Genomic DNA, 23,201 nt, shown 5'->3' on the forward strand with positions numbered 1-23,201 from the left:
ATTTTCCTTATTTTCTTACTCTGGAAATCCTGTTATACATAGTTTGAGTCTCTCAATCTATTCTCCTACTCTTCAAACTGTTCTTATTTTTAATCAAAGTACCTCTTTTTGCTGCATTCACTGTCAATTCTTTAGAGCTATCTTCCAATTCACTAATTTTATCTTCAACTATATCCAGTCTAAAGTTCACCCTATCTTTTGAGATATTTTTATTGCTTTTCTACATTTTTATTTCTGAGATGTATAATTATTTATATTTCATATGTATATCTTCATTTCATTTTCATCTACATTTGTTTCATAATTTCTTGTTTGTCAGATGATTTCTTCATTTACTTCTTTGAGCCATCCTTATGTTCAAGTCTTTGTCATATGAGTCCAAGAGATGAATTTCATGTGGAGAAAGTTCATATTCCAGTTGTTGAATTGCTTGGCTATCTTTTTTATCATTCCATTTCTTCATGTCCTTTGGAATTTGGGTTTACAGGCTCATTGTAGCTGAGAATTTTTGTTTTTGCATTGTACTTTTTACTCTCTCCTTTTTTGTCTGGTGGGTTTAGTTTCGTCATGGCATTCACTGTGCCCTAGTCCAGAAATAGTTTTGTGATAGTGGTTGGGAACTCATGCTCTTCACTGATATTGGGAGATGTGCAAACCCAGAGTTAGAGGATGGCTTGACCTAAGTCTGGGTTGTGAGGCTGTTTTTGTTCTGCAGCCTTCCTAGGTCCACCATTTGGGCCATAGCTCCTGAGATCTGGTCAGCTGCACTTTTTGTTTTCAGTCTCCTTTCACAAGCAGGGTAGCCTCACTCTAGTCTGTGGCTGTTGCCAGAGTCTGGTTCCATCCCCCATTCCCTGTGCAACATTTTAGTTCCCATTACCCCATAGGCCCTTGGCTTTGGTCCTACTCACCACTTTGCTTTCCAGTTTGTTCTCTTTCTTATCCACCTAAATGTTTATCCTGTTTTTAAGCTTGTATATATCTTATCAATGCCTTTAAAAACTTTATCTCTCATTGTTAAGTATTTGGAGAATAGAGAGTGGGTCAAAGTATGAACTTTCCAACCTTCCCCTCATTATTTTATTTATTAATTTATTTCTTTTTTGAGACCTAACCTAGCTCTGTCACCCAGGCTGGAGTGCAGCGGCCTGATCTTGGCTCACTGCAACCTCCACCGCCCAGGTTCAATTCTTCTACCTCAGCCTCCTGAGTAGCTGGGATTACAGGCACGTGCCACCATGCCCAGCTAATTTTTGAATTTTTAGTAGAGACAGGGCTTCACCATGTTGGCCAGGCTGGTCTCAAATTCCTGACCTCAAATGATCCACCCCCACTTGGCCTCCCAAGTGCTGGGATTACAGGTGTGAGCCACCACACCTGGCCTCATTAATGTTTCAGTCACTTGGAATGGAGTGGAGACAGAGTTTCTACTTCTCACAGTGGAAATATACTAGCCAATAGAATCTGGGGGTGATAGAGCTGAGCACTGAGACTGCAACCCTGGGAGTCCAAGTAATGGGCACTTTGTCTAGGCTTAGTAAGCAGGTCAAGGAAGTGGATCAGAGGAGCAGTGAAAGCCCGTATGGGCAACTTCTAATTATGGACCAGCTTCCTATAGCAACCCCATGTAGCAGTAAGATGATTTGCAGGAGCAGAATGTTCCATCACCAGTGCTCTTCAGCTTGGGTGTGGAAGCCCAGTTCATATCCCCGGGTGAATTACACGTGCCCACCCCACAGGCTTTTTAGACAACTAGAGGACCAAAGAGGAAGCGAATATTGCATATGGGCTCTCGGCTGGCTAAATAGAAAAATGAAAGATATGTGGACCTTTCATTTTTGGAACACTTCATACTGTTGACATACAATATAATAAAATAACTGCAAAAGAAAAATAAGAGAGATGCAGTGGACTGTTTACATTTTTCTCTAGAATAACATTCATAATGACGATGTTGATTCTGTTAAGTAAGAATTATAGGAGGCCATTGTTTTGTACTGAGCTCTTGCACTAGGCTCCAACAGACCAGACTAAAAATCAAAATGGATTCACTCATGCTGGGGTTTCAAAATTGATATTTTGTCCTTTAATACCTCTATTTTTCCCCTATTGGTTATTTTGTGCTATCAGAATTTTGTGCTATTTTTTGGCAGGAGATGGGAGGATGGTCAAAAGTCAAAATTACAACAAAAATAGTTTAAAGATCTTAATTGGCTTTATTTGTGATTCTAGAATCAGGCAACACTTCACCCATAAAATAGAAAAGTATTCCAGGGAGCCCAGCAGAGGAGGTTGGGCTTACAGACAGAGAAGGGCTGAAAACAGCAGATGCAATGAGCAAAGAGCATCTTCATTAATTTTCAAAGTTACTTTTTTGTGGTAAGGCAGGAATATAGAGACAGAACAATAGAAAATAACTGATGAGTGAACATCAGGTTACTTCAGGCTAACTTTGTAATGTAAGGATTAAAGCAGAGGGAACTTATGCCAATTAAAATTTTAAACTGGCCTGTTTGGGAAATTGGCCATTATTTCTCTCTCTTGATTTCTCACAAGGTCAGATAGTGACTCCATTTTGATTTTTAGTCTGGTATGTTGGGGTCTAGCACAGGAAATTAGCCATATATATATACTTTTTTTTTTTTTAGACAGGATCTCCTTCTGTTGCCCAAGCTGGAGTGCAGTGGCACAATCATAGCTCACTACACTCTCAACCTTCTGGGCTCAAATGATCCTCCTGCCTCAGCCTCCCTAGTAGCTAGGACTATAGGTGTGCACCACCATGCCTGGCTAATTTTTTTTTATTTTTATAGAGACAGGGTCTCACTATGTTGCCCAGGCTAGTCTCAAACTCCTAGGCTCAGGCGATCCTCCTGCCTCAGTTCCCCAAAGTGCTGGGATTGCAGGTGTGAGTCACCATGCCTGGCCCTCCTATAATTTTTATTTAACAGAAGTTACCAAAGAATTAGCTCTCTAAAGGGCTCCTGTTAGATGCTTTTGCTAGCAAGACTTTTCAAATGCTTAAGGAATAGCAGTGTCTACTGTTACATAAATTATTTCAAAAACAGAATTTAAAAAATGCTCTTCAACTTATGTTGTAGACTGGAATAACTGATTCCCAAATCTACCAAAGCTTTAACAATGAGAAAAGAAAACCACAAACTGGGGGTGTCTACAAGAGCCAGAAAATAACATAAATGGGTGCAGCTGATTGGGTATGAAATGAAAGGAAAAGGTGGGAGCTGCAGGCACTGGTGAGTGTGCACTCCTTCTTCAGGAATTCAAACTCAAATGCTTCAAAACCCTGTGCTGGTCAAATAAACAAGGCCTACAGGTTACCTCTGATTTTGCAGCTTCTGGTATATCTCCATTACAAACATAGATGTAAACATTCTTAGGCCGGGCATGGTGGCTCATGCCTGTAATCCCAGCACTTTGGGAGGTTGAGGTGGATCCCTTGAGCCCAGGAGTTCGAGACCAGCCTGTGCAACATAGTGAGACCCTGTGTCTACAGAAAATTTTTTAAAAATTAGCTGAGCATGGTGGTGCACCTGTGGTCTCAGCTTCTCAGGAAGTTGAAGCGGGGGATCACTTGAGTCCAGGAGTTCAATGTTACAGTGAGCTATAATCATGCCACTGTACTCCAGTCCAAGTGACAGAGTGAGACCCTGTCTCAAAATAAATAAATAAATAAATAAATAAGACCAGGCGCGGTGGCTCACACCTGTAATCCCAGCACTTTGAGAGGCCCAGGCCGGCGGATCATGAGGTCAAGAGATTGAGACCATCCTGGCCAACATGGTGAGATCCCATCTCTACTAAAAACAGAAAAATTAGCTGGGTGTGGTGATGTGTGCCTGTAGTCCCAGTTACTCGGGAGGCTGAGGCAGGAGAATCGCTTGAACCCGGGAGGCAGAGGTTGCAGTGAGCCAAGATTGTGCCACTGAACTCCAGCCTGGCAACAGAGCGAGATTCCATCTCAAATAAATAAATAAATAAATAAATAAATAAATAAATAAAATATTAGTAAATCCAATTGAACTTATACTACAACTTAAAGAAAAAAAATAGCTGCTAATACCAAGTAACATTCATTCTAGGGATGCAAAAATGTTTTAATATGTGGAAATTATTTTTAAAATATTTCATAATCTCAATAGGTCATGCTAGAAAAACCCATATGATCCTTTCACTAGGTGTTAGAACTTCCTGACAAGCAGGGACCCAGAGATCCAGAGCTGGCGTGGGTGTGGACTGGCAGAGGGTACACGCAAAGGTAGCATCCAGAGGGAAAGCCAGGATCAGGGCCAGCAGACAGCCTAGTAAAGTGTCAATCAGAAGGAACTGGATGGATAAGCAGAAAGCAGATAAAGGCCACGGGACAGAGCCCAAGGAGATGCTTGGAGGCACAGCCTGGAGGTTTTCCTGCAGGGACCTCCATGCCTGCTGGTGTTGGACCAAATTCGGACTCTAGCTGCTGCAAATGCATTTGAAAACATTCAGCATACATGCCTCATAAAATAGCCCTAAAAATGAAGACTATAAGGATCATTTCTTCACATAAGAAAGAATATATCATGCAGGCAGCCCAATTATGACTAAAGACTGCTTTCCTATTCTGCTTTTCTGAAAACCATTTTGTATTTTCAAGACTTTTTACAATAAAAGAAAAAAGCACAATGGAACCTATTAGAGAACCCGAAGAGGAGACAGAGGGGAACAATGATTCTTGCAATTTATATGGTGAAATCTAAGCCAGTCTATGCATGCTATACCTCAATAACAAATCTGGGATTTTATTTTTAATTATTTTTTAGAGACAACTTGCCATGTTGCCCAGGCTGGTCTCAAATTCCTGGGCTCAAGCGATCCTCCTATCTCAGCCTCCTGAGTAGCTGGGAATTACAGGCACCACAATAACCAGATAACGAATTTGTTTAAAAAAAAAAAAAAAAACAGTGGGCTGGGCTCGGTGGCTCATGCTTGTAATCCCAGCACTTTGGGAGGCCGAGACAGGTGGATCACAAGGTCAGGAGTCTGAGAATAGCCTGGCCAGCATGGTGAAACCCGGTCTCTACTAAAAATACAAAAATAAGCCGGGCATGGTGGCGCGCACCTATAACCCCAGCTACTCGGGAGACCAAGGCAGGAGAATTTCTTGAATCCGGGAGGCAGAGGTTGCAGTGAGCCGGGATTGTACCACTGCACTCTACCCTGGGTGGCAGAACGAGACTCAAAAAAAAAAAAAAAAAAAAAAAAAAAAGCCAGGCGCGGTGGCCACGCCTGTAATCCCAACACTTTGGGAGGCTGAGGTGGGCAGATCATGAGGTCAGGAGATCGAGACCATCCTGGCTAACACGGTAAAACCCCGTCTCTCCTAAGAATACAAAAAAAAAAAAAAAAAAAATTAGCCAGTCGTGGTGGTGGGCGCCTGTAGTCCCAGCTACTACTTGGGAGGCTGAGGCAGGAGAATGGCGTGAACCTGGGAGGCAGAGCTTGCAGTGAGCCGAGATCGCGCCACTGCACTCCAGCCTGGGCAACAGAGCAGACTCCGTCTCAAAAAAAAAAAAAAAAAAAAAAAAGAGAAATGGGGGAAAGGAAAGGAAAGGATAGCCACTAAAATGTTAATGATGATCATCTTAAGGGGTGGGATTGTAGGTGACTTTTACTTTTTTTCTTATTCGTTTAGTGTTTAAATGTTATATAATGGATATTTATTACTTATATAATCAGTGAAAAATAAAGCTATTTTCATTGTTGTGGGGGGAATTATTGGCAGGTAGAAGTCCCTAAAGGATCTGATTTAATAAGCACACAAGATCAATATTTAATTAACATATCAATTGCTGGGATGTCAACTGATGTTTTCCAAAATCGTTGAAGTGTAGGCTCTCTTAAGTAGCCAAACTGTCGTCGGAAACATAGTTTACAATTCTCCCATTTAACAAACGCGGAGGAACAGAATGACTACAAATGCTAAAGCGCAGAAGACGATTAAAGGAGGTTATTTATGTACCATCAAATGCTTGTGTATCCTGTACACATCAGTTTAGAATTCTCTCATCAACCCAACCTTGTGGCAACTTCCAAATCCCTCCATCATGGCCTTCTAACTTTTCAAACTTTTTTTTTTGTAAGCCACTTCTCTTTCCAGACCTCTCTGTAGTGGTTCCTAACGTCTTCCCTTTAAACCTTCTAACTTGTGTTTGCTATTTTTATGACTTCCTCCTCCCAGTGCCTGGCTTCCCCCGCTGGGGATTCACCTTGCTTTGGTGGCCACTGTTTTGCTCTTCTCGCCTTCCCTCTCTCCACGGGCCTGCCAGGCTTAGGGAAGGCCACAGGTGCTTCGACCTTGTCCAGTGCGGTGCTCATTGAACACGCCGGGTTCTCCAACAAATGTTAGGGACAGCTGGTTAGACGGGAATCTGGGCCTCCCCTGCTTGCTTTCCGCAACATTTCTTGAGCATTGCTGGGTGTCCAAGGCAGGGCGAGATCCCAGAGCAGTCACGACCGGATGTATGATTGGTGCTCACTGCACAGTGCTGGGGACGCACAGGGAGGATGCCACTGATGGTGTAGGGGGTGGGGACTTGGCAGAGGGAGCAGCATGTGTCGAGGTCTACTGGTTCTCCAAGTTTGGTCCCAGAGCAAAGGCATCAGCATCACCTGGGAACCTGCTGAAAATTCTAATGCTTAGGCCTCACTACCGACCTACCAAAGCAGACACTCTGGGGGAGGGAGGAGGGGCACTAAAAATCTGTTTTATCAAGACCTCCAAGAGACTCCAACACACGCTAGAGTAGTTTGAGAACCACGACTCTGGGAGCGGCCTGAGGATGCTTAGGATGAGCGCAGAGCGGAAAGGAGGATTCGTGAAGGCTCTCTGATGCCAGTCAAGGGGTTAGACTTTGCCCCGCAGGTGCGGCCTCCAGGTTTTTAAGCAGAGGCCTGTGGCTCTCACACGCCCTCTCCCAAGGCGGCGTCTCTGGGAGCCCTGGCGTTCCCTGGGCCCCCGGGACCGAGAGCTTACCCGCGTGGGACTGAACTCGCCCACGACCCCCGACACCAGGCAACAGAGGTTGTGCCGCAGACCCTCCACTCCCCAGCACCAGGCGCTCGCCGTCCAGGTGGAGGGGAGCACACGTGGGAGCCAGGGGCACCGGCGGAGACACGAGCGCAGAAGGCACGCGCTCAAGCCCACGCCCGCGACTGCCGGGACTGAAGGTGTTGCGAGCCCCGGCTCCACCCCTAGCCTGCGGTGCGCCGTGCTTTGGCCCCGCAGGCCCCGCCCCCGGCCCCGCCCCGGCGCGCGCCCCGCCCGCCTCCCTAGGCGTGGAGGCGGGGGGGGCGGCTCAGCCCCGCGCCCGTGCGCGCGCTCGCGGCCGGGTTGCAGGGCTGGGCGCGCGCCCCGCGTCCCGGGCAGGAAGATGGTGGCGAGCGCGCGAGTGCAGAAGCTGGTGCGGCGCTACAAGCTGGCGATTGCCACGGCGCTGGCCATCCTGCTGCTGCAGGGCCTGGTAGTGTGGAGCTTCAGCGGCCTGGAGGAGGACGAGGCGGGCGAGGTGCTCCGACGGCCGGGCGGGCGGGCAGGCCGGGCGCGGGGGCGCGCGGGGTCCTGGCGGGGCTGCGGGCGGCCCCAGCCGGGGAAGTGGGGCACGGGCCGCGTGCGTGCGTGCAGGGCGCCGGCGGTCGCCCAGAGCGGAGCATCCGGCCCCTGGCACTCCCTTCCCCAGCAGGCCTAGGGAGCTGCGCGCGGGGGCAGTGCGTGACCTGGAGACCCGGGCCCTGGTGGATTGGGAGTCGGGCGGGAGGAGCAGGTCATGCTGGGGTGGTCTCCGGCCAAGGGAGCGATGAAGGTCAGGCGCGGCGAGCGGGGCTAGGAGGCGGGGCTGGGCCCGAACCTGCTCGGAGGTGGGGAGCCCCAGGCCAAACTTTCTGAAGTTGGGAGGGGGCGGGGATATGCGCGCCGTGGGCGGAGGAGTAGGGCCAAGGGACTCAGGGCGTCCTTCCCCAGCTGAGCCCGAGGGGCAGCGGCCGGTGAGGAAGGGGAGCTCGGGGGTGGAATTCAGGCCTGGGACAAAGTGTGTACCCGGGAACTGAAGGAACAGGGAGTGACGCCGAAGGAGAGAACTGGAGTCTTCCCGAGGTGTGGCTTCCTCAGCCGGGGGTTTGAAGAACCTGGATGGGTCTCCGGAGGGCAGGGAGAGGAGGACCTGAGCTGGTGAGTTGGCCTCAGGACCTTAGGGAATTTGGGAGGGGCCCTCTGGCTTTAAGGGAATGGGGACTGTAACAGAGCCCCAGCCGCAGAGCAGGGGCAACCAACAGCCGTCTCAGCCCCCAAGTCCCTGCCTCGAGGGTCTTTCTCCCTCTTCCCCGATGTGGTTTCAGCTGGAGGCTCAGACACCTCAGCGGTGTGGTGAGGAAGGGTCCATTGGGTCTGGGTTCGTGCTGCGGAGATGGAGAGGACAGGCCACACCACAGCCCTAAGCTGTGGCCCAGAGGTCAGGACCTCCCTGCCCCCAGCGCCCCTGTTCTGCTGCCTCCAGGGCTCCGGGTCAGAGACTCTATCTGCTGCTGTCCTCGGGCAAGCCCCGATACCCGCGACCCCTTACCGCATCTCGCCAGTCTGGAAGGCCTGGTGTGGAGACAGAAGAGCTGCCCTTGCCTTTTTTTGGGAGAACCCAGAGGGTGGGATGGTGATGGGGGCTGGAACAGAGTCACATGAGACCATAACTCCAAAAGGAGGTGGGGGCGGGGGTGGGGCTGGCTCCGTGACATCCGTGGGGTGTGGACCTACAAGTAGGACGAGCAAGTAGGAGAGTGTTTCAGGCCCAGTGTAAGAAGACTGTTTGGGCAGATGGGACATTCCAAGATGGAATGGGCTGCCAAAGCAGTTAGGGAGCCCTCTGACCCTGGAATATGTGACCACTCTGGGCTACCGCCCCCATCCCCCACCACCTCCTCCTCCAGCTTCCTGGCTGAATGAATAGGGGAATCCTGGACTGGAATGTTTGAAAAAGCTTGTGCGGTCCAGGCACCCATTGCTGCTTGGACCCCCTCAGCTGCTCCCTCACCTGACTCTGGGGTTGCCAGGCAGCAGAACGGGGTGCATGGGAAGGTGAGTGCTGAAGCTGGACCGCCCACTTCACTCTCTTCCAGCTCTGACCCTGAGAAGACCGCCAGCAAATCACTTTGCCTCCTCCCTTATCCTTATCAGTATCCCTCCTCAAGATGGGGATAATAATGGCACCTCCCGTGTTAGGTGATTATAAAGATTAAGTGAAAATGATGCCTGTGAAGCACTTGCAGGAGTTCCTGGCACATGCTCAGCTGTCAGTAAATAAATAACTCTTATTATCCCAGCACTGTGCATTGGGAATACGATTCATTCATTCATTCATTCATTCCACAAATAGGTGTGAAGTCCTACTTTGTACTAGACACTGTGCTAATACTGGGGATACAAAAATAAAATAGATGAGGTCTCTGCCCTCATGGACAGGTAATCTACAGAGAGAAACAGACAGCGAAAAGGAATTTAATAGAATTACAAAGGGGTTGGCTTAGATCAGGGGGTCAGGAAAGGCTTCTCACAGGAAGAGGTGGGCAGGAGAGTTCAGGCAGAAGGCCTGAGGAGAATGGGCTTAGCTGGGCACCCTTGAGGAATGGACAGGAGGGTGTGGTGCTTTCCCTGAAAGAAGGTTCCATTCTGTGCGGCTGAAAGGACCAGAGCAAGGGGCAAGGGTTTTATTCTAAGTGCAGTGGGAGAGCACTGAAGGGGTTTAAGCAGCACAGGATTCAGTGTGCATTTAAGACGTGCACTCTGCCCATCTATGGAGAGGCTGAGAGTGGATCCCAGGGATGGTCACGAACCTCCAGAGAGCCACTTGATAGTTTCCAAAGCTTCCACAAACACCATCTCACCACTTGTTTTAAATGCAGCCCGAGAAGTCAAAGGAGGTGGGGTATGGGGGGAGCATTTCTGTGTTCACCCTTTCTGTGACTCAGAGAAGGATTCTAAGGTGGAGCTACAGAGCCAGGAAGTGGCAGAGGATTTTAATCGCCTCCTTGGAGGAGAGGAAGGAGCCTCTGAGGCCAGAATGTATCCCGGCCAGAAGTCAGAGGACCATTCCCTACCCTCAGTCATCAGAAGGGCTCCTGACCTCAGGGGCTGCTGGGGGCAGCCTGTGAGGGGCACAAGGCTGGGGATGTGATGATGATGCTCCTTGGACATGCCTGGAAGGGATGGAGGTGGGGGCTGACTGCCCACGAGGGCCTCTGATCCCTCACTGCTGCCTCCTCATCCCCCAGCCTCCTCCGGGATTATCCTTCTCAGGGTCAGCCAGCTCCCACTGCAGTGCAGGGACCAACATGCCCATCTCCTCCCACATCCTGGCCCCCACCACAGCCAACCTGGCCCCGTGCCTCATGCCCTACCCTCCTGACCAGCTTCCTAACTCACTGATACTGGCTTCCACTTGGAGAGCCTACAGCTCTCTGCCATCTCTACCCACCTAAGCTTGGGAATGTCTTTCTCTGCTTGTGCTCTGTGGCCAGGTCACATGTCACCAGGCTGATGCACACTCAGCTCAGTGGGGCTGCATTTACCTTTCCTAGGGATTCCCCAGCCTGTGGTGCCCTCCCCAGTGTGGGTAGAGAATAGGGTCTGCTGCCTCCCCTTGCAGGTATCTCTTCTCGGATGGGAATGGGCGCCCCCAGCTCCCACTGGCCACCTTTAAGAGATCAGAGGGCAACCGGCCACTGTGGCTCATGCCTGTAATCTCAGCACTTTGGGAGGCCAAGATGGGAGAAGCGCTTGAGCCCAGGAGTTCGAGACCAGCTTGGATAACATAGCAAGACTATCTCTATTAAAATAAATAAAATAAAAAGATCGGAAGGCTGGCTGGGTGCTAGGCACAGAGGGCATGGATGTAGGCATGGGGCTCTGGCCTGAAGGTGGCTGTCAGCCTGACAGCATGAGGTTCCTGATGTGCCCATACTGGTAGTGGGTAGGGTGTGGGTAGGGTAGTGGGTAGGTTGGGGGAAGTCCTGGGGAGGTGAGGAGCACAGAGAACCCAACCCAGCCGAGTCCAAGATGTCCAGGATCTTGGGTCTCTCTTGACTTCATGTTTGACTATTTCCTCCTCCCATCTGAGTAATCATAATGATAAAGATAGCAGCATTGGGCCAGGTATGGTGGCTCACGCCTGTAATCCCAGCACTTTGGGAGGCTGAGGCGGGCAGATCACTTGAGGTCAGGAGTTTGAGACCAGCCTGGCCAATATGGTAATGCCCAGTCTTTACTAAAAATACAAAAAGTTGCCAGGCATGGTGGCACATACCTGTAATCCCAGCTACTTGGGAGGCTGAGGCACGAGAATCGCTTGAACCTGGGAGGCAAAGGTTGCAGTGAGCTGAGATCACGCTACTGCTCTCCAGCCTGGGCGAAAGAGTGAGACTGCGTCTCAAAAAAAAAAAAAAAAAAAGTAGCAGTACTTATTGAATGCTGTGCCTATGCCAAAAGCTTTGCATTCATTCATTCATTCAACAAATACTAAGGCCAGGCACAGTGGCTTAGGCCTGTAATCCCAGCACTTTGGGAGGCCAAGGTTTGTGGATCACTTGAGGTCAGGAGTTCGAGACCAGCCTGGCCAACATGGTGAAACTCTGTCTCTACTAAAAATACAAAAAATTAGCCAGGCATGGTGGTGCGAACCTGTAATCCCGGCTACGTGGGAGGCTGAGGCACAAGAATCGCTTGAACCCAAGAGGCAGAGGTTGGAGTGAGCCGAGATTGCACCACTGCACTCCAGCCTGGGCAATAGAGTGAGACTGCCTCAGAAAAACAAACACTTACTGAGTGTGTACTACAGCCAGACACTCTCCTAGGTGCTAGGACTATGTCAGTGAACAAAACAGGAAAAAAGCCCTGCCCTTGGGGAACTTACAATCTTCTGAGGAGAAAGACAAATTAAAAAAACAGTATAAATAAATAGTAGGATGAGAGGAAATATTGTGCGATGGTGAAAAGCAGAGGAGGAGGGAGGGCTGGCACTGTAAATCCAGTGGTCAGGGTGGCCCTACTGAGAAGATGCCATCTGAACAAAGAATTGAAGGAGGCAAGGAGTGTGAGCAGTGGGGCTATCTGGGGGAGGGTTTGCCAGGCACAGGGGATAGTGGGTGCAAGTGTTGGAGCCAGGAGTGCCAGGGGGGATGAGGGGACGCAGAGAAAGCCACTGTGGCTGCAGGAGAGTGAGCATGACAAATTCCCAGATGAGGTCAGAGAGGCCTGGGTGGAGAAGGGGGCATCCAGACAGCTCATGGAGCCTCTGCAGGCTCCTGTAAGGGCCTTGGTTTTTATCCTAAGAGGGGAAGCCACTGGAGGTTTGGAGCAGGGGAGTGGTGAAATGGGATTTTAAGAGTTGTAACAGAAACACCAGCTGCTGTGATGAGAACGGAATTTAGGGGAACAAGAGTAGGAGCTGGAAGACCAGGGAATCCAGGCAGGGATAGTGAGGGAGGTGTTGAGAAGGGATCGCATTCCAGATGTATTCTGAAGGTGGCCCCGATGGGATTTACTGATGGAGTGGATGTGGGGTGTGAGGGAAAGAGAGTCAAAGATGACTCCTGGCTGGGCACAGTGGCTCACATCTGTAATCCCAGCACTTTGGGAGGCCAAGGCAGGTGGATCACGAGGTCAGGAGTTCAAGACCAGCCTGGCCAACTTGGTGAAACCCCGTGTCTATTAAAAATAAAAAATTAGCCAGGCATGGTGGCATGTGCCTGTAGTCCCAGCCTCTCGGGAGGCCGAGGCAGGAGAATCACTTGAACCCAGGAGGCAGAGGTTGCAGTGAGCCAAGATTGCACCACTGCACCCCAGCCTGGGCAACAGAGCAAGACTCTATCTAAAAGAAAAAAAAAAAGATTCCTAAAAGTTTTTGGCCTGAGCCAAAACTCCATCCTCCATCCTGAAGGATGGAGATGTCATTAACTGAGATGGGGAAGACGAAGTAGGAGCAGGTTGGGGTCGAAGAGCAGGAGGTACTTTTGGGCTTGTGGCTTTGAGAGGTCTATCGAGCTCCCACGTGAGATGTCAAGGAGGCTGGTAGTTAAATGCCTGAACGTTCAAGGGAGCTATCCAGGCCAGAGAGATCAATCTGAGATTTGGGATGGAGTTCAGAAACCCAGAGACTGAAAGTCACTTAGGAAGTGAAGGTGCTAGGACAGGAAGGGCCCCCAGATGTGCCCTGGGAAATAAGGAAGCACCAAGAAGACCATAAGGAGTGGCAGTGGAGAGAGGAGAAAAGCCAGGTGGGTATCCTGGAAAGCAAATGCGGAGGGTGCTTCAAGCAAGACAGAGTGGTCCATTAAGTCACGCTGCTGAAAGGCCAAGAAAGAAGAGGACTTAGTCCTGGAGAACTTGTGAGCGTGGAGGGGAAGGCCCGTGGGAGAGGGTTTACAAGGCTGGAGACGGCTCTCCCTAGCTGCAGTGTCTCATGCTCAGTTGTTACTCCTTACAGCTGGGGGAGCATGCTCAGAGAAGTTAGGGAACTGCTGGTGAGTTGGCAGAGCTAGGCCCAGAGCCCTGGAGACTCTAGAGTGTTCACATGGTGGCCCCTGTTCCTCCGTCCATTCTACATCTCATCCATCAGACACCAGCTAGGTGTCCGTGTGTGCCAGCTGCTCTGCTGGGCCCTGGAGAGATGGAGCTGACATGTCTCTCATCAAGGAGTTCACTACTAGAGGAACATCCAGGGCCTTGGAGCCCAGCCCATTCCACTGCAGGGCAAATGGAATGGCTGCATGCCAGGGGCCTTGGAGCTGGATCTGAAAGGATGGATGGGATTTGGTCAGGCAGGGCAGGTAGGATGGGGGAACGGAGGAGGAGGTGGCTGGACATGCTGTTCAGTCACCACCAGGCCATCTAGGGAAGTGCCTGGATTTGAGGAGAGGCAGCAGGTACCAGAGCGCTTAGAGCCAGGAAGCAGGGGCGCAGCAGCGGTAGAGGCGCCCCGCTGCAGGGATCCCTTCAAGGAAGAACCTGCTGCACATGCAGCGAGGTGACAGCCTCCAGCTGTGGGCACCTTCAGGCCCTGCTTCAGCTTTCAAGCCAGGGACTGAGTGTGGAGGTGGCTCAGGGCTCACCAGCTCCAGGCAGTACATGTGCCGGAGTTTTCCCAGGAGCCTGCCAGGACTTCCTCGAGGCTGTGCTGGAGGTGGACGCTCTTCTTGCTCCTCTCCTTGCATGGCCGTCTCCTTTGCGGTCCAAAGCCTTTCCCTGCCAGCTCCTGCCCCATCGTTCACAGGGGTACCCGCAGTGAATCTCATGCCCTCTCACTCTGTCTTGATCTGCTTCCTAGAGGACCTAAGCAGTATTGGGGTCTCAGGCTTCACCTCCATCATCCCCCATGGGCACTCCTCCTTCGCTGTGAGGTGGCCTCAGTCTTCCCACATGGAAATGCTTTGGATTCATCTGGAAGTTAGAGTCTTCTGAAGACCACTGTCTCCTTCCAGCCCTCGATGGGAGTGCTGGGTCTTAGGTGGACACTTGTACCCTCGGTGGGGTCTTTGCACCCTTCCCTTGGGACACACGTGGATATTTATTTTAACATCTGCTGAAAAAGAAAGTGGTATCTGAGTCCAGAACAGAAAACCAAGCACACTGCCATGTAATCTGAGAGCCAGTGGGGTACGGGGGTGTTGGTATGATGGAGGGAGGCCCAGTGCGCCCTCAGTGGCTGGCCAGGGAGGCGCTCCCATGGTGGTACTGATTGTGTGGAGTCCTTAGGTGAAAAGCGCTTCTCTGGGTAAAAGGTGGGCAGGAACATCTAGGTCTGAGGGTGCCCCCAACCAAGATGGAACTCAAGGAGCAGGAGGAGGTGAGGGGCTGCCCCAGTGATGTGTCTGCATCTCTCTTACAGAAAGGAAGGCAGAGGAAGCCACGGCCACTGGACCCTGGCGAGGGTTCCAAGGACACAGACAGTTCAGCAGGGCGACGGGGCAGCACAGGCAGAAGGCATGGGCGCTGGCGGGGCCGTGCTGAGAGCCCAGGAGTGCCCGTGGCCAAGGTGGTACGGGCAGTAACCAGCCGGCAGAGAGCCAGCCGGCGGGTCCCACCTGCCCCACCCCCGGAAGCCCCAGGCCGCCAGAACCTGAGTGGGGCAGCAGCTGGGGAGGCGCTGGTAGGGGCAGCTGGCTTCCCACCACACGGAGATACAGGGAGCGTGGAGGGCGCCCCCCAGCCCACGGACAATGGCTTCACCCCCAAGTGCGAGATCGTGGGCAAGGACGCACTGTCTGCACTGGCCCGGGCCAGCACCAAGCAGTGCCAGCAGGAGATCGCCAATGTGGTGTGCCTGCACCAGGCTGGGAGCCTCATGCCCAAGGCTGTGCCCCGGCACTGTCAGCTGACTGGTGAGGGACAGGGGTGCTCCAGCCCTTCCCAGGCGGGGGCAGGGGGGTGGCATGGCCCGGATCCTCACCCCTATCTCTCTGAGGAAGAAAGAGCCAAGGGGATCCTACCTCCCTGCCTAAGTCTTCATCCAGTGTACTTACTAAGTGGCAGAGGCAGAGTGGGGACCCACGAGCATGGAGCTCCAAGTCTAGGTTTCTTCGGAAGGCAGGCAGCTCCCTCTTCCCATCTCACCCCCACCCTGTGACCTAGGGTGGGCCTCGCCAACGCCTGTCCTCTGCTCTCAGGGAAGATGAGCCCCGGCATCCAGTGGGATGAGAGCCAAGCCCAGCAGCCCATGGATGGCCCCCCGGTGCGAATCGCCTACATGCTGGTGGTTCACGGCCGCGCCATCCGCCAGCTGAAGCGTCTCCTCAAGGCCGTTTATCACGAGCAGCACTTCTTTTACATCCATGTGGACAAGGTACTGTGGTGGGGAGAGGCCAAGGGGTCTGGGATGAGCAGAGCAGAAACAGAAGGTTGCAGACAGACAGAGTCTCTGACCTGGCCCAGGTAGCCTAGAGACGGAAATTGAGGCCCTGAACAGGGGGGTGGCAGCACGAGCCAGCTCAGCCGCTTAGGGGCTGGAGCCCTGCCCTGTGCTTTCCTCGTCTTGTGTCCCTTCACTCTGTCCTGGGGTGGGAGTGGGGATGGCGATAACACTGGAGGCTAGCTGAGTGTCTCCTCCCCACCAGCGTTCCAACTACCTGCACCGGGAGGTGGTGGAGTTGGCCCAGGGCTATGATAACGTGCGGGTGACGCCCTGGCGCATGGTTACCATCTGGGGCGGGGCCAGCCTCCTGAGGATGTACCTGCGGAGCATGCGGGACCTGCTAGAGGTGCCTGGCTGGGCCTGGGACTTCTTCATCAACCTCAGTGCCACTGACTATCCAACCAGGTGTGGGGATGGGGCTCTGAGTCCTCTGCATGGGAGGGGACCCCTGTCTGGGCACCTGGGGTTGGAGGGCTTTGGTGGACCTTCTCTGCCCCATAAGCGTAACTCTGGGATCCGCCCTGCTCAGACATGGGCCCCTGGGCCCCAGCTATGTTTTAGGGGAGGGGTTGGTGTAAGATGATCTGAGAATTGAGCATGATAGGAGATGGGGAGGAGGAGGAGCCAGAGGTCCGTACCTGGTGTTCTGGGTCAGACAGCAAGGGGCAGAGGAAGGATGGGGTGGTCTTCCTCAGGGGCCTCTGGTGCTCACCACCCCAGACATCAGCCAGGGGTAGGGCACATGGCCAGCCAGCAATCAGGCAGAGAAGAAAAGCCAGAAGGTCTGCTCTGGGCCAGTGACTGAGCAACTATCTCATGTGGCTGCCTGTCACCCCATTCCTTCACCAGGACCAATGAGGAGCTGGTGGCATTCCTATCCAAGAACCGGGACAAGAATTTCCTCAAGTCACATGGCCGGGACAACTCCAGGTGAGGGGGTGGGGAAGGAGGCCCTGGCCCCAGAGTCTTGTCCCAACCCCTCCCACACAGTTGGGCTCGGTGGCTCCAGCCCTGGGTTTCAAAGCCTCCACACCAGTCACAGGTTGAGGAGTGTTGGTTGCCAGGCGGATGAAAGAGCTTAGACCCCACCCTGCAGGATCCCCAGCCATGGCCTCTCTGCTGCCCACAGGTTCATCAAGAAACAGGGCCTGGACCGGCTCTTCCATGAGTGCGACTCACACATGTGGCGCCTGGGCGAGCGGCAGATCCCAGCAGGCATTGTGGTGGATGGCGGTTCTGACTGGTTCGTGCTGACACGCAGCTTTGTGGAGTATGTGGTGTACACAGATGACCCGCTTGTGGCCCAGCTACGCCAGTTCTACACATACACACTGCTCCCAGCCGAGGTGGGTAGCCCAGCAGGCATGAAGGCCAGGGAGGGCGTGGGTTGGGCTGCCTGCAGCTCACCTTCCACTCTCCCTTGCTGCTTGCAGTCCTTCTTCCACACGGTGCTGGAGAACAGCCTGGCCTGTGAGACCCTCGTGGACAACAACCTGCGGGTCACCAACTGGAACCGCAAGCTGGGCTGCAAGTGCCAGTACAAGCACATCGTGGACTGGTGCGGCTGCTCCCCCAACGACTTCAAGCCACAGGACTTCCTCCGGCTGCAGGTGCTTGCCCGAGGCCCCAAGGCCCCTGGCTAGGTCTTCTCCCCTGGCTTTTCACCAGGAAAATGGCAGGGTGGGCCAGTCAGAGAATCTGGGGGGCTGCGGCCTGCAGCAACCCTCAGGGGTCTGGGGCTACAACAGCAGCAGGAAAAGCCGCAGGAGGCTGAGCTCTAGGCAGTGCTGAGGGGCCAGCCCCACCATGCCCTCTGGGGCTTCCAGAGCCCTTCACCCTCCTTGCCTCTCCCGCTCCAGCAAGTCTCCAGACCCACCTTCTTCGCCCGGAAGTTCGAGTCGACTGTGAACCAGGAGGTGCTGGAAATCCTGGACTTCCACCTGTACGGCAGCTACCCCCCCGGCACGCCAGCCCTTAAGGCCTACTGGGAGAACACCTACGACGCGGCTGATGGCCCCAGTGGGCTCAGTGATGTCATGCTCACTGCTTACACAGCCTTCGCCCGCCTCAGCCTGCACCATGCCGCCACTGCTGCACCCCCAATGGGCACCCCACTCTGCAGGTGAGACCCCCTTCTGACATACAGCAGGCCCTTGGGGTGTGGTGCCCTAGGGGGAGGCCAACCAGAGAGTGACGTCCCCTGCCCACAACAAGGCCCCAGTCTGAAGCAGGGAAAAATGCAAATACCGAAAAGATGGCTAGAGCCAGGCATGCAGGTGCTGTGGGGGTGAGATCTGGGGAAAGGAAGTGCCTGGGGATGGGACTCCCCAGAGCCCCCTCCCTGGGACTCCAGGCCAAGTCAGGTGTGCTGATGGCATCTCCCTTTCTCCCTGCTGGCACCTTAGGTTTGAGCCCAGGGGCTTGCCGTCCAGCGTGCACCTGTATTTCTATGACGACCATTTCCAGGGCTACCTGGTGACGCAGGCGGCGCAGCCCTCAGCCCAGGGGCCGGCAGAGATGCTTGAGATGTGGCTGATGCCCCAAGGGTCGCTGAAGCTGTTGGGGCGCAGTGACCAGGCCAGCCGGCTCCAGAGTCTGGAGGTGGGACAGGTCCCCCACTTGCTTTCTCCCAACCCCCACCCAGACTTGGGGTAGTGGGAAGAGAGGGACAGACACCAAGGGAGGGGTAAGGTTATTTTTCCCAGTCATGGCAGCCATGGTGATGCCCCCATGCAGACATCCTGTGTCACCCCCCAGCCTGTGCACACTGAGGAGCACCTCCTGGTTGGGGTATGCAGAGGACATGCAGGGAGCAGGGAGGGAATTATCAGTTCCACTACAACACAAGCCCAATCTTCCAGACTACAGAGATTTCGCCTAGAGGGGCAGGGACATTCGAGTTGGGCCATGAAACTACACTTCTGAGTGGCTCCTCATAGTCTCTTTTTTTTTTTTTTGAGACAGTCTCACTCTGTCGCAGTGGCACAATCTCGGCTCACTGCAACCTCTGCCTCCCAGGTTCAAGCGATTCTCCTACCTCAGCCTCCCGCGTAGCTGGGACTACAGGCGCGCGCCACCACGCCCAGCTAATTTTTTTTTTTTTGTATTTTTAGTAGAGACGGGGTTTCACCATGTTGACCAGGATGGTCTCGATCTCCTGACCTTGTGATCCACCCGCCTCGGCCTCCCAGAGTGCTGGGAATACAGGCGCAAGCCATCGCGCCTGGCCCCTCCTCATAGTCTCTTTCTCAGAGGCTTTGGCTTCATGTGGGAATGGTCTCTGGGCAGAACTTTGAACCTCATCCCTGCTGTATTGTCCCCAATAAGGGGGACTGACCTCCACTGCCTAGCAGTGAGAATGGAAGTCTAGAACGAATCTCAGAGCTGGGAGAGATATTAAAGATCTCCTAGTCTGACCCCTTCATTTTGCAGATGGGGAAACTGAGGCTCAGAAAGAGACAGTGACTGGCCTGAGATTACACAGTGAGAGGCAGCTTCAGAGGAGGGAGAAGGACCTTTCCCCCACACTCCTGCCCAGCTGCCTCTCTCTCTACAGGTTGGCACTGATTGGGACCCCAAAGAGCGTCTTTTCCGGAACTTTGGGGGGTTATTGGGGCCGCTGGACGAGCCTGTGGCCGTGCAGCGCTGGGCCCGGGGCCCCAACCTCACAGCCACAGTGGTCTGGATCGACCCAACCTATGTGGTGGCCACATCTTATGACATCACAGTAGATACGGAGACTGAGGTCACGCAATACAAGCCCCCACTGAGCCGGCCCCTGCGGCCAGGGCCCTGGACTGTTCGACTCCTTCAGTTCTGGGAACCGCTGGGTGAGACCCGCTTCCTTGTGCTGCCCTTGACCTTCAACCGCAAACTACCTCTCAGGAAAGGTAAGCGTGCAGTTCTCAAATGAGGCCCAGAAGCCAGACAGAATAGGACTCGCCAGAGAGGTGACCTCAAGAAGCCAACCATCAGAGCTGACTCCCATCCCTAGAGTCAGGGAAGCATGGAAGGGCTGGGGCCTTCATCTTCTTTCCTGTAGCATGCAGGGTCCTGCACTGCAGTGTGGTGGAAAAGGGAGCTTTACAGTCATGCACACTTGGTTTGGAACATAACTCTCACAAGTTCATTGGCTTTTTGTCCTTGGAAGTTACCTGGCCTTCCTGGGCCTCAGTCTTAGCACATGAAGCTGGAATAGTACACCTATCAGGGACCTCCTGGTTCATGCAACACAAATCCACTCAACCTAGCTTGAGTTAAAAAGGGGAGAAGACTGGAAGAATGCAGAGGTCTCCTTCACAAAGCTAGGAAATGTCTCAGGCCTCACTGTGAACCAGAGGTGCTTTCTCCATCTCTCTGGGGCTATCTTGTTCCTCATCCTGTCCTGTCTCTATGCATTGGCCTCAGGCTCTGGCTCCCCATCCATGGCCTCTCAGTGCAACAGACACTGACCAGAGACTTTTAGTCCCCAGGTTTCACATTCTTGGGACAGCAAATCTGATTGGCTATCCCAGTTCACTGTCTGGCCAGGTGGGCAGGGTCATGTGGCTCTCTGCCCATTTGGCTGAGGCTAAGGGAGCAGGCTCTGAACAGAGACACAGGCTGGGCAAATTTCCTGCAAGGGAGGGCCTAGTATAAGTAACTCCCCCTGGGAGCTATGAGGGATGAGCCTCTGGAGGGAAAGTGGCCGGTATGCAGGAGGTGATCAATTGGTAGGTGTTTCCTTCCCCCACCACGTCCTATCACAAGAAGGTGGTTAAGAGGTGGGGTACCCTAGAGGAGGAGGGGGTGCTGGTGGGGCTGCAGCAGATCCAGGGCAGGCAAGCTGTGTCCCCCGCACACCTGGACCTCCCAGTCAAGGGAAGAATGGCAACAATGCACAGCAGGTAGGGACAGGGGCTGCGCCTCAAGGACAAAGTCAGAGGAGGTGCTCTAAGCCAAGGGGACAAAGCTGGTCATTGTCTGTGCATGAAGAGCTGAAGTGCCCGAGTACAGGCTTCTGAGGGCTCCAGGAGCCACCAGTGATGGTCAAGAAAGGGTGTGGGACACAAACCAGACTGTTCCCTTCTTTTCTAAAGTGCCTTGAACCCACTGCTTTACTGCATCCTAAAGTTGGGAATCTAAGGCTTACTGCCTTGATTTTATAAAACTCAGTTTTATAGTCACAGAAAGTCCCTTGGATTAGCCCAAGGTCATTCAGCAAGCTGTGACTCAGAAGTAGGGCTGTGACAGGAACTGGGGTACCCAGACCCAACTCCTGGGCCTGGCCTCCACGGAGTCTGTTGCAGGGGGTGTGCTTACTGCCTGCTCTGCACCCACAGATGATGCCAGCTGGCTGCACGCAGGGCCACCCCACAACGAGTACATGGAGCAGAGTTTCCAGGGCCTGAGTAGCATCCTGAACCTGCCTCAGCCGGAGCTCGCGGAGGAGGCTGCCCAGCGGCACACACAGCTCACAGGCCCTGCGCTCGAGGCCTGGACAGACAGGGAACTGAGCAGCTTCTGGTCCGTGGCTGGACTGTGTGCCATAGGCCCCTCTCCCTGCCCCTCCCTGGAGCCCTGCAGACTGACCAGCTGGAGCTCTCTGTCCCCCGACCCCAAATCAGAGCTGGGGCCTGTCAAAGCAGACGGGCGACTCAGGTAGCAGGGCCCCAGCCAGTACCCGTGGAGGACCCAGGAAATTGCACCTTACAGACAGTGGAGGGGTGTCCCCTCCCACAGGCAAGAACCAGAGGCCCAGGCTGCACACCCATTTCAGCCATCAAGAACCCACACAGACGGCAGGGAAGGTGGACACAGTATGAACTACTGCTGATGTCTCTGTTGGGGATCAGAGGGCTGGCGGGAACGTGAGAAGGGCGCCAGCAGCATTCCACACCCAGCTCTTCCTCACCTTCCTGTCTAGTTTGAATTTCTTTTTTTTCTTTTTTTTTAATTTAAAAAGGAAAATGGGTGGTTGGGAGAGAAACTAGAACAGAAGATGTGCAATAGGGCTCAGAGCAGCCCCAGGAAGTGGGCCATGTCTGTGGGGAGCAGGGGCTTGCTGAGCCCACCTGCTATTGTTCTGCACAAGGCTGGGCCTGCCTCACTCTCCAGGGCCTCATGCCCCATTCTGGGCCTGTGGTGCTCGTGGCTGAGGCTCCACAGGGCTGCAAGTGCTCTGCTAGGCTCTAAGGCCCAAAGAACAGGTGATACCGGGGGCACTGCAGAGCTGGGCTCTAGCAGGACAGTTCTTTTGTAGCCAGGGGACCCTAGAAGTGGGGTGGGGCGGCTCCAGGGCTTTCCAGCATACCCTGCCCCTGGATGGGAAAGGCAGGGTCAGGGCCCACTGAGACCCATGCAGAGTTTCCAGGTGTGCACTGGAAGTGAGGTCACATGAGCAGCGTGGGAAGAAGACTCTGTCAAGACTCTCAGAAGAACCTGGAGTAATTGTGCCTGAAGCTCAGCGTGAAGTCTGAAATATGCAACAGAAGAAATATATCTCTATCTCTCTACTCTGGGCTCTGTGTTTTTCCTCCTGGGTGTCAGGAAACCATCACCATTCATTGGGCCTTCTCCAGAAGTCTTAGCTGGTACTTTGGTAGCCTTGAGAAGGTAAAGATCTCATTCCTCCAGATTAAGAACAGTTTAGAATCCACCCAGAGGGACTCAAGAACCCATCTAGCCTGGGTGCAGGTGTTCACGCCTGTAATCCCAACACTGGGAGGCTGAGGCAGGAAGATTACCTCAGCCCAGGAGTTTGGGACCAGCCTGGGAAACAGTGAGACCTCATCTCTACAAGAATTTTTTTTTTAATTAGCCAGGCGTGGTGGCACACATCTGTAGTCCCAGCTACTCAGGAGGCTGAAGCAGGAGTTTGAAGCTACAGTGAGCCAAAATTGCACCACTGCACTCCAGCCTGGGTGACAGAGTGAGACCCTGTCTCAAAAAACATCTAATCCAGCTCCTTTTTCTGAGGGGTAAACAGGCCCAGAGAGGCTCAAAGACTTCTTCTTTGCCACCCAGCAGGCCAGGGGACCAGCAGGACCTGAGCTTAGTTTGAGAGCCCTGACCCAGCACTCCCACCCCCACCACCAGGCCAGGCTGCAGCAGGTGCTGGCTTCTCTATCCTTGGCCTTAGCAGGGCCCATCCTAGAAGCCTGGCCCTGCCACATGGAGCACCTTCAACAGAGGCAATCCCAGCCATGGCCTGGTCGTTATGATTGGAGCTTTTTCTTTTCGGGGCAGGAGCAGCAGCAGCCTAGGTCCCTGGTCACT

At 53.3% G+C, this 23,201-nt stretch overlaps 1 protein-coding gene across 2 annotated transcripts; it reads left to right on the plus strand.

The window, feature by feature from the left end:
• Positions 1-7,427: 7,427 nt before the first annotated feature.
• Positions 7,428-22,438, plus strand: XYLT2 (xylosyltransferase 2). 2 transcript variants are annotated; one of them, XM_016930577.4, is made up of 12 exons: positions 7,454-7,562; positions 8,103-8,221; positions 14,922-15,414; positions 15,700-15,875; positions 16,147-16,349; positions 16,794-16,874; positions 17,074-17,290; positions 17,378-17,554; positions 17,804-18,066; positions 18,350-18,545; positions 19,501-19,834; positions 21,266-22,438. In XM_016930577.4, exons 2-12 carry the CDS (start codon positions 8,183-8,185, stop codon positions 21,586-21,588), a joined length of 2,502 nt encoding a protein of 833 aa, XP_016786066.1. In that variant the 5' UTR covers positions 7,454-7,562; positions 8,103-8,182; the 3' UTR covers positions 21,589-22,438.
• The last annotated feature ends 763 nt before the right edge of the window (positions 22,439-23,201 follow it).

This window comes from Pan troglodytes, chromosome 19 (genome assembly GCF_028858775.2).
Source record: "Pan troglodytes isolate AG18354 chromosome 19, NHGRI_mPanTro3-v2.0_pri, whole genome shotgun sequence".
Lineage (NCBI taxonomy): Eukaryota > Metazoa > Chordata > Mammalia > Primates > Hominidae > Pan > Pan troglodytes.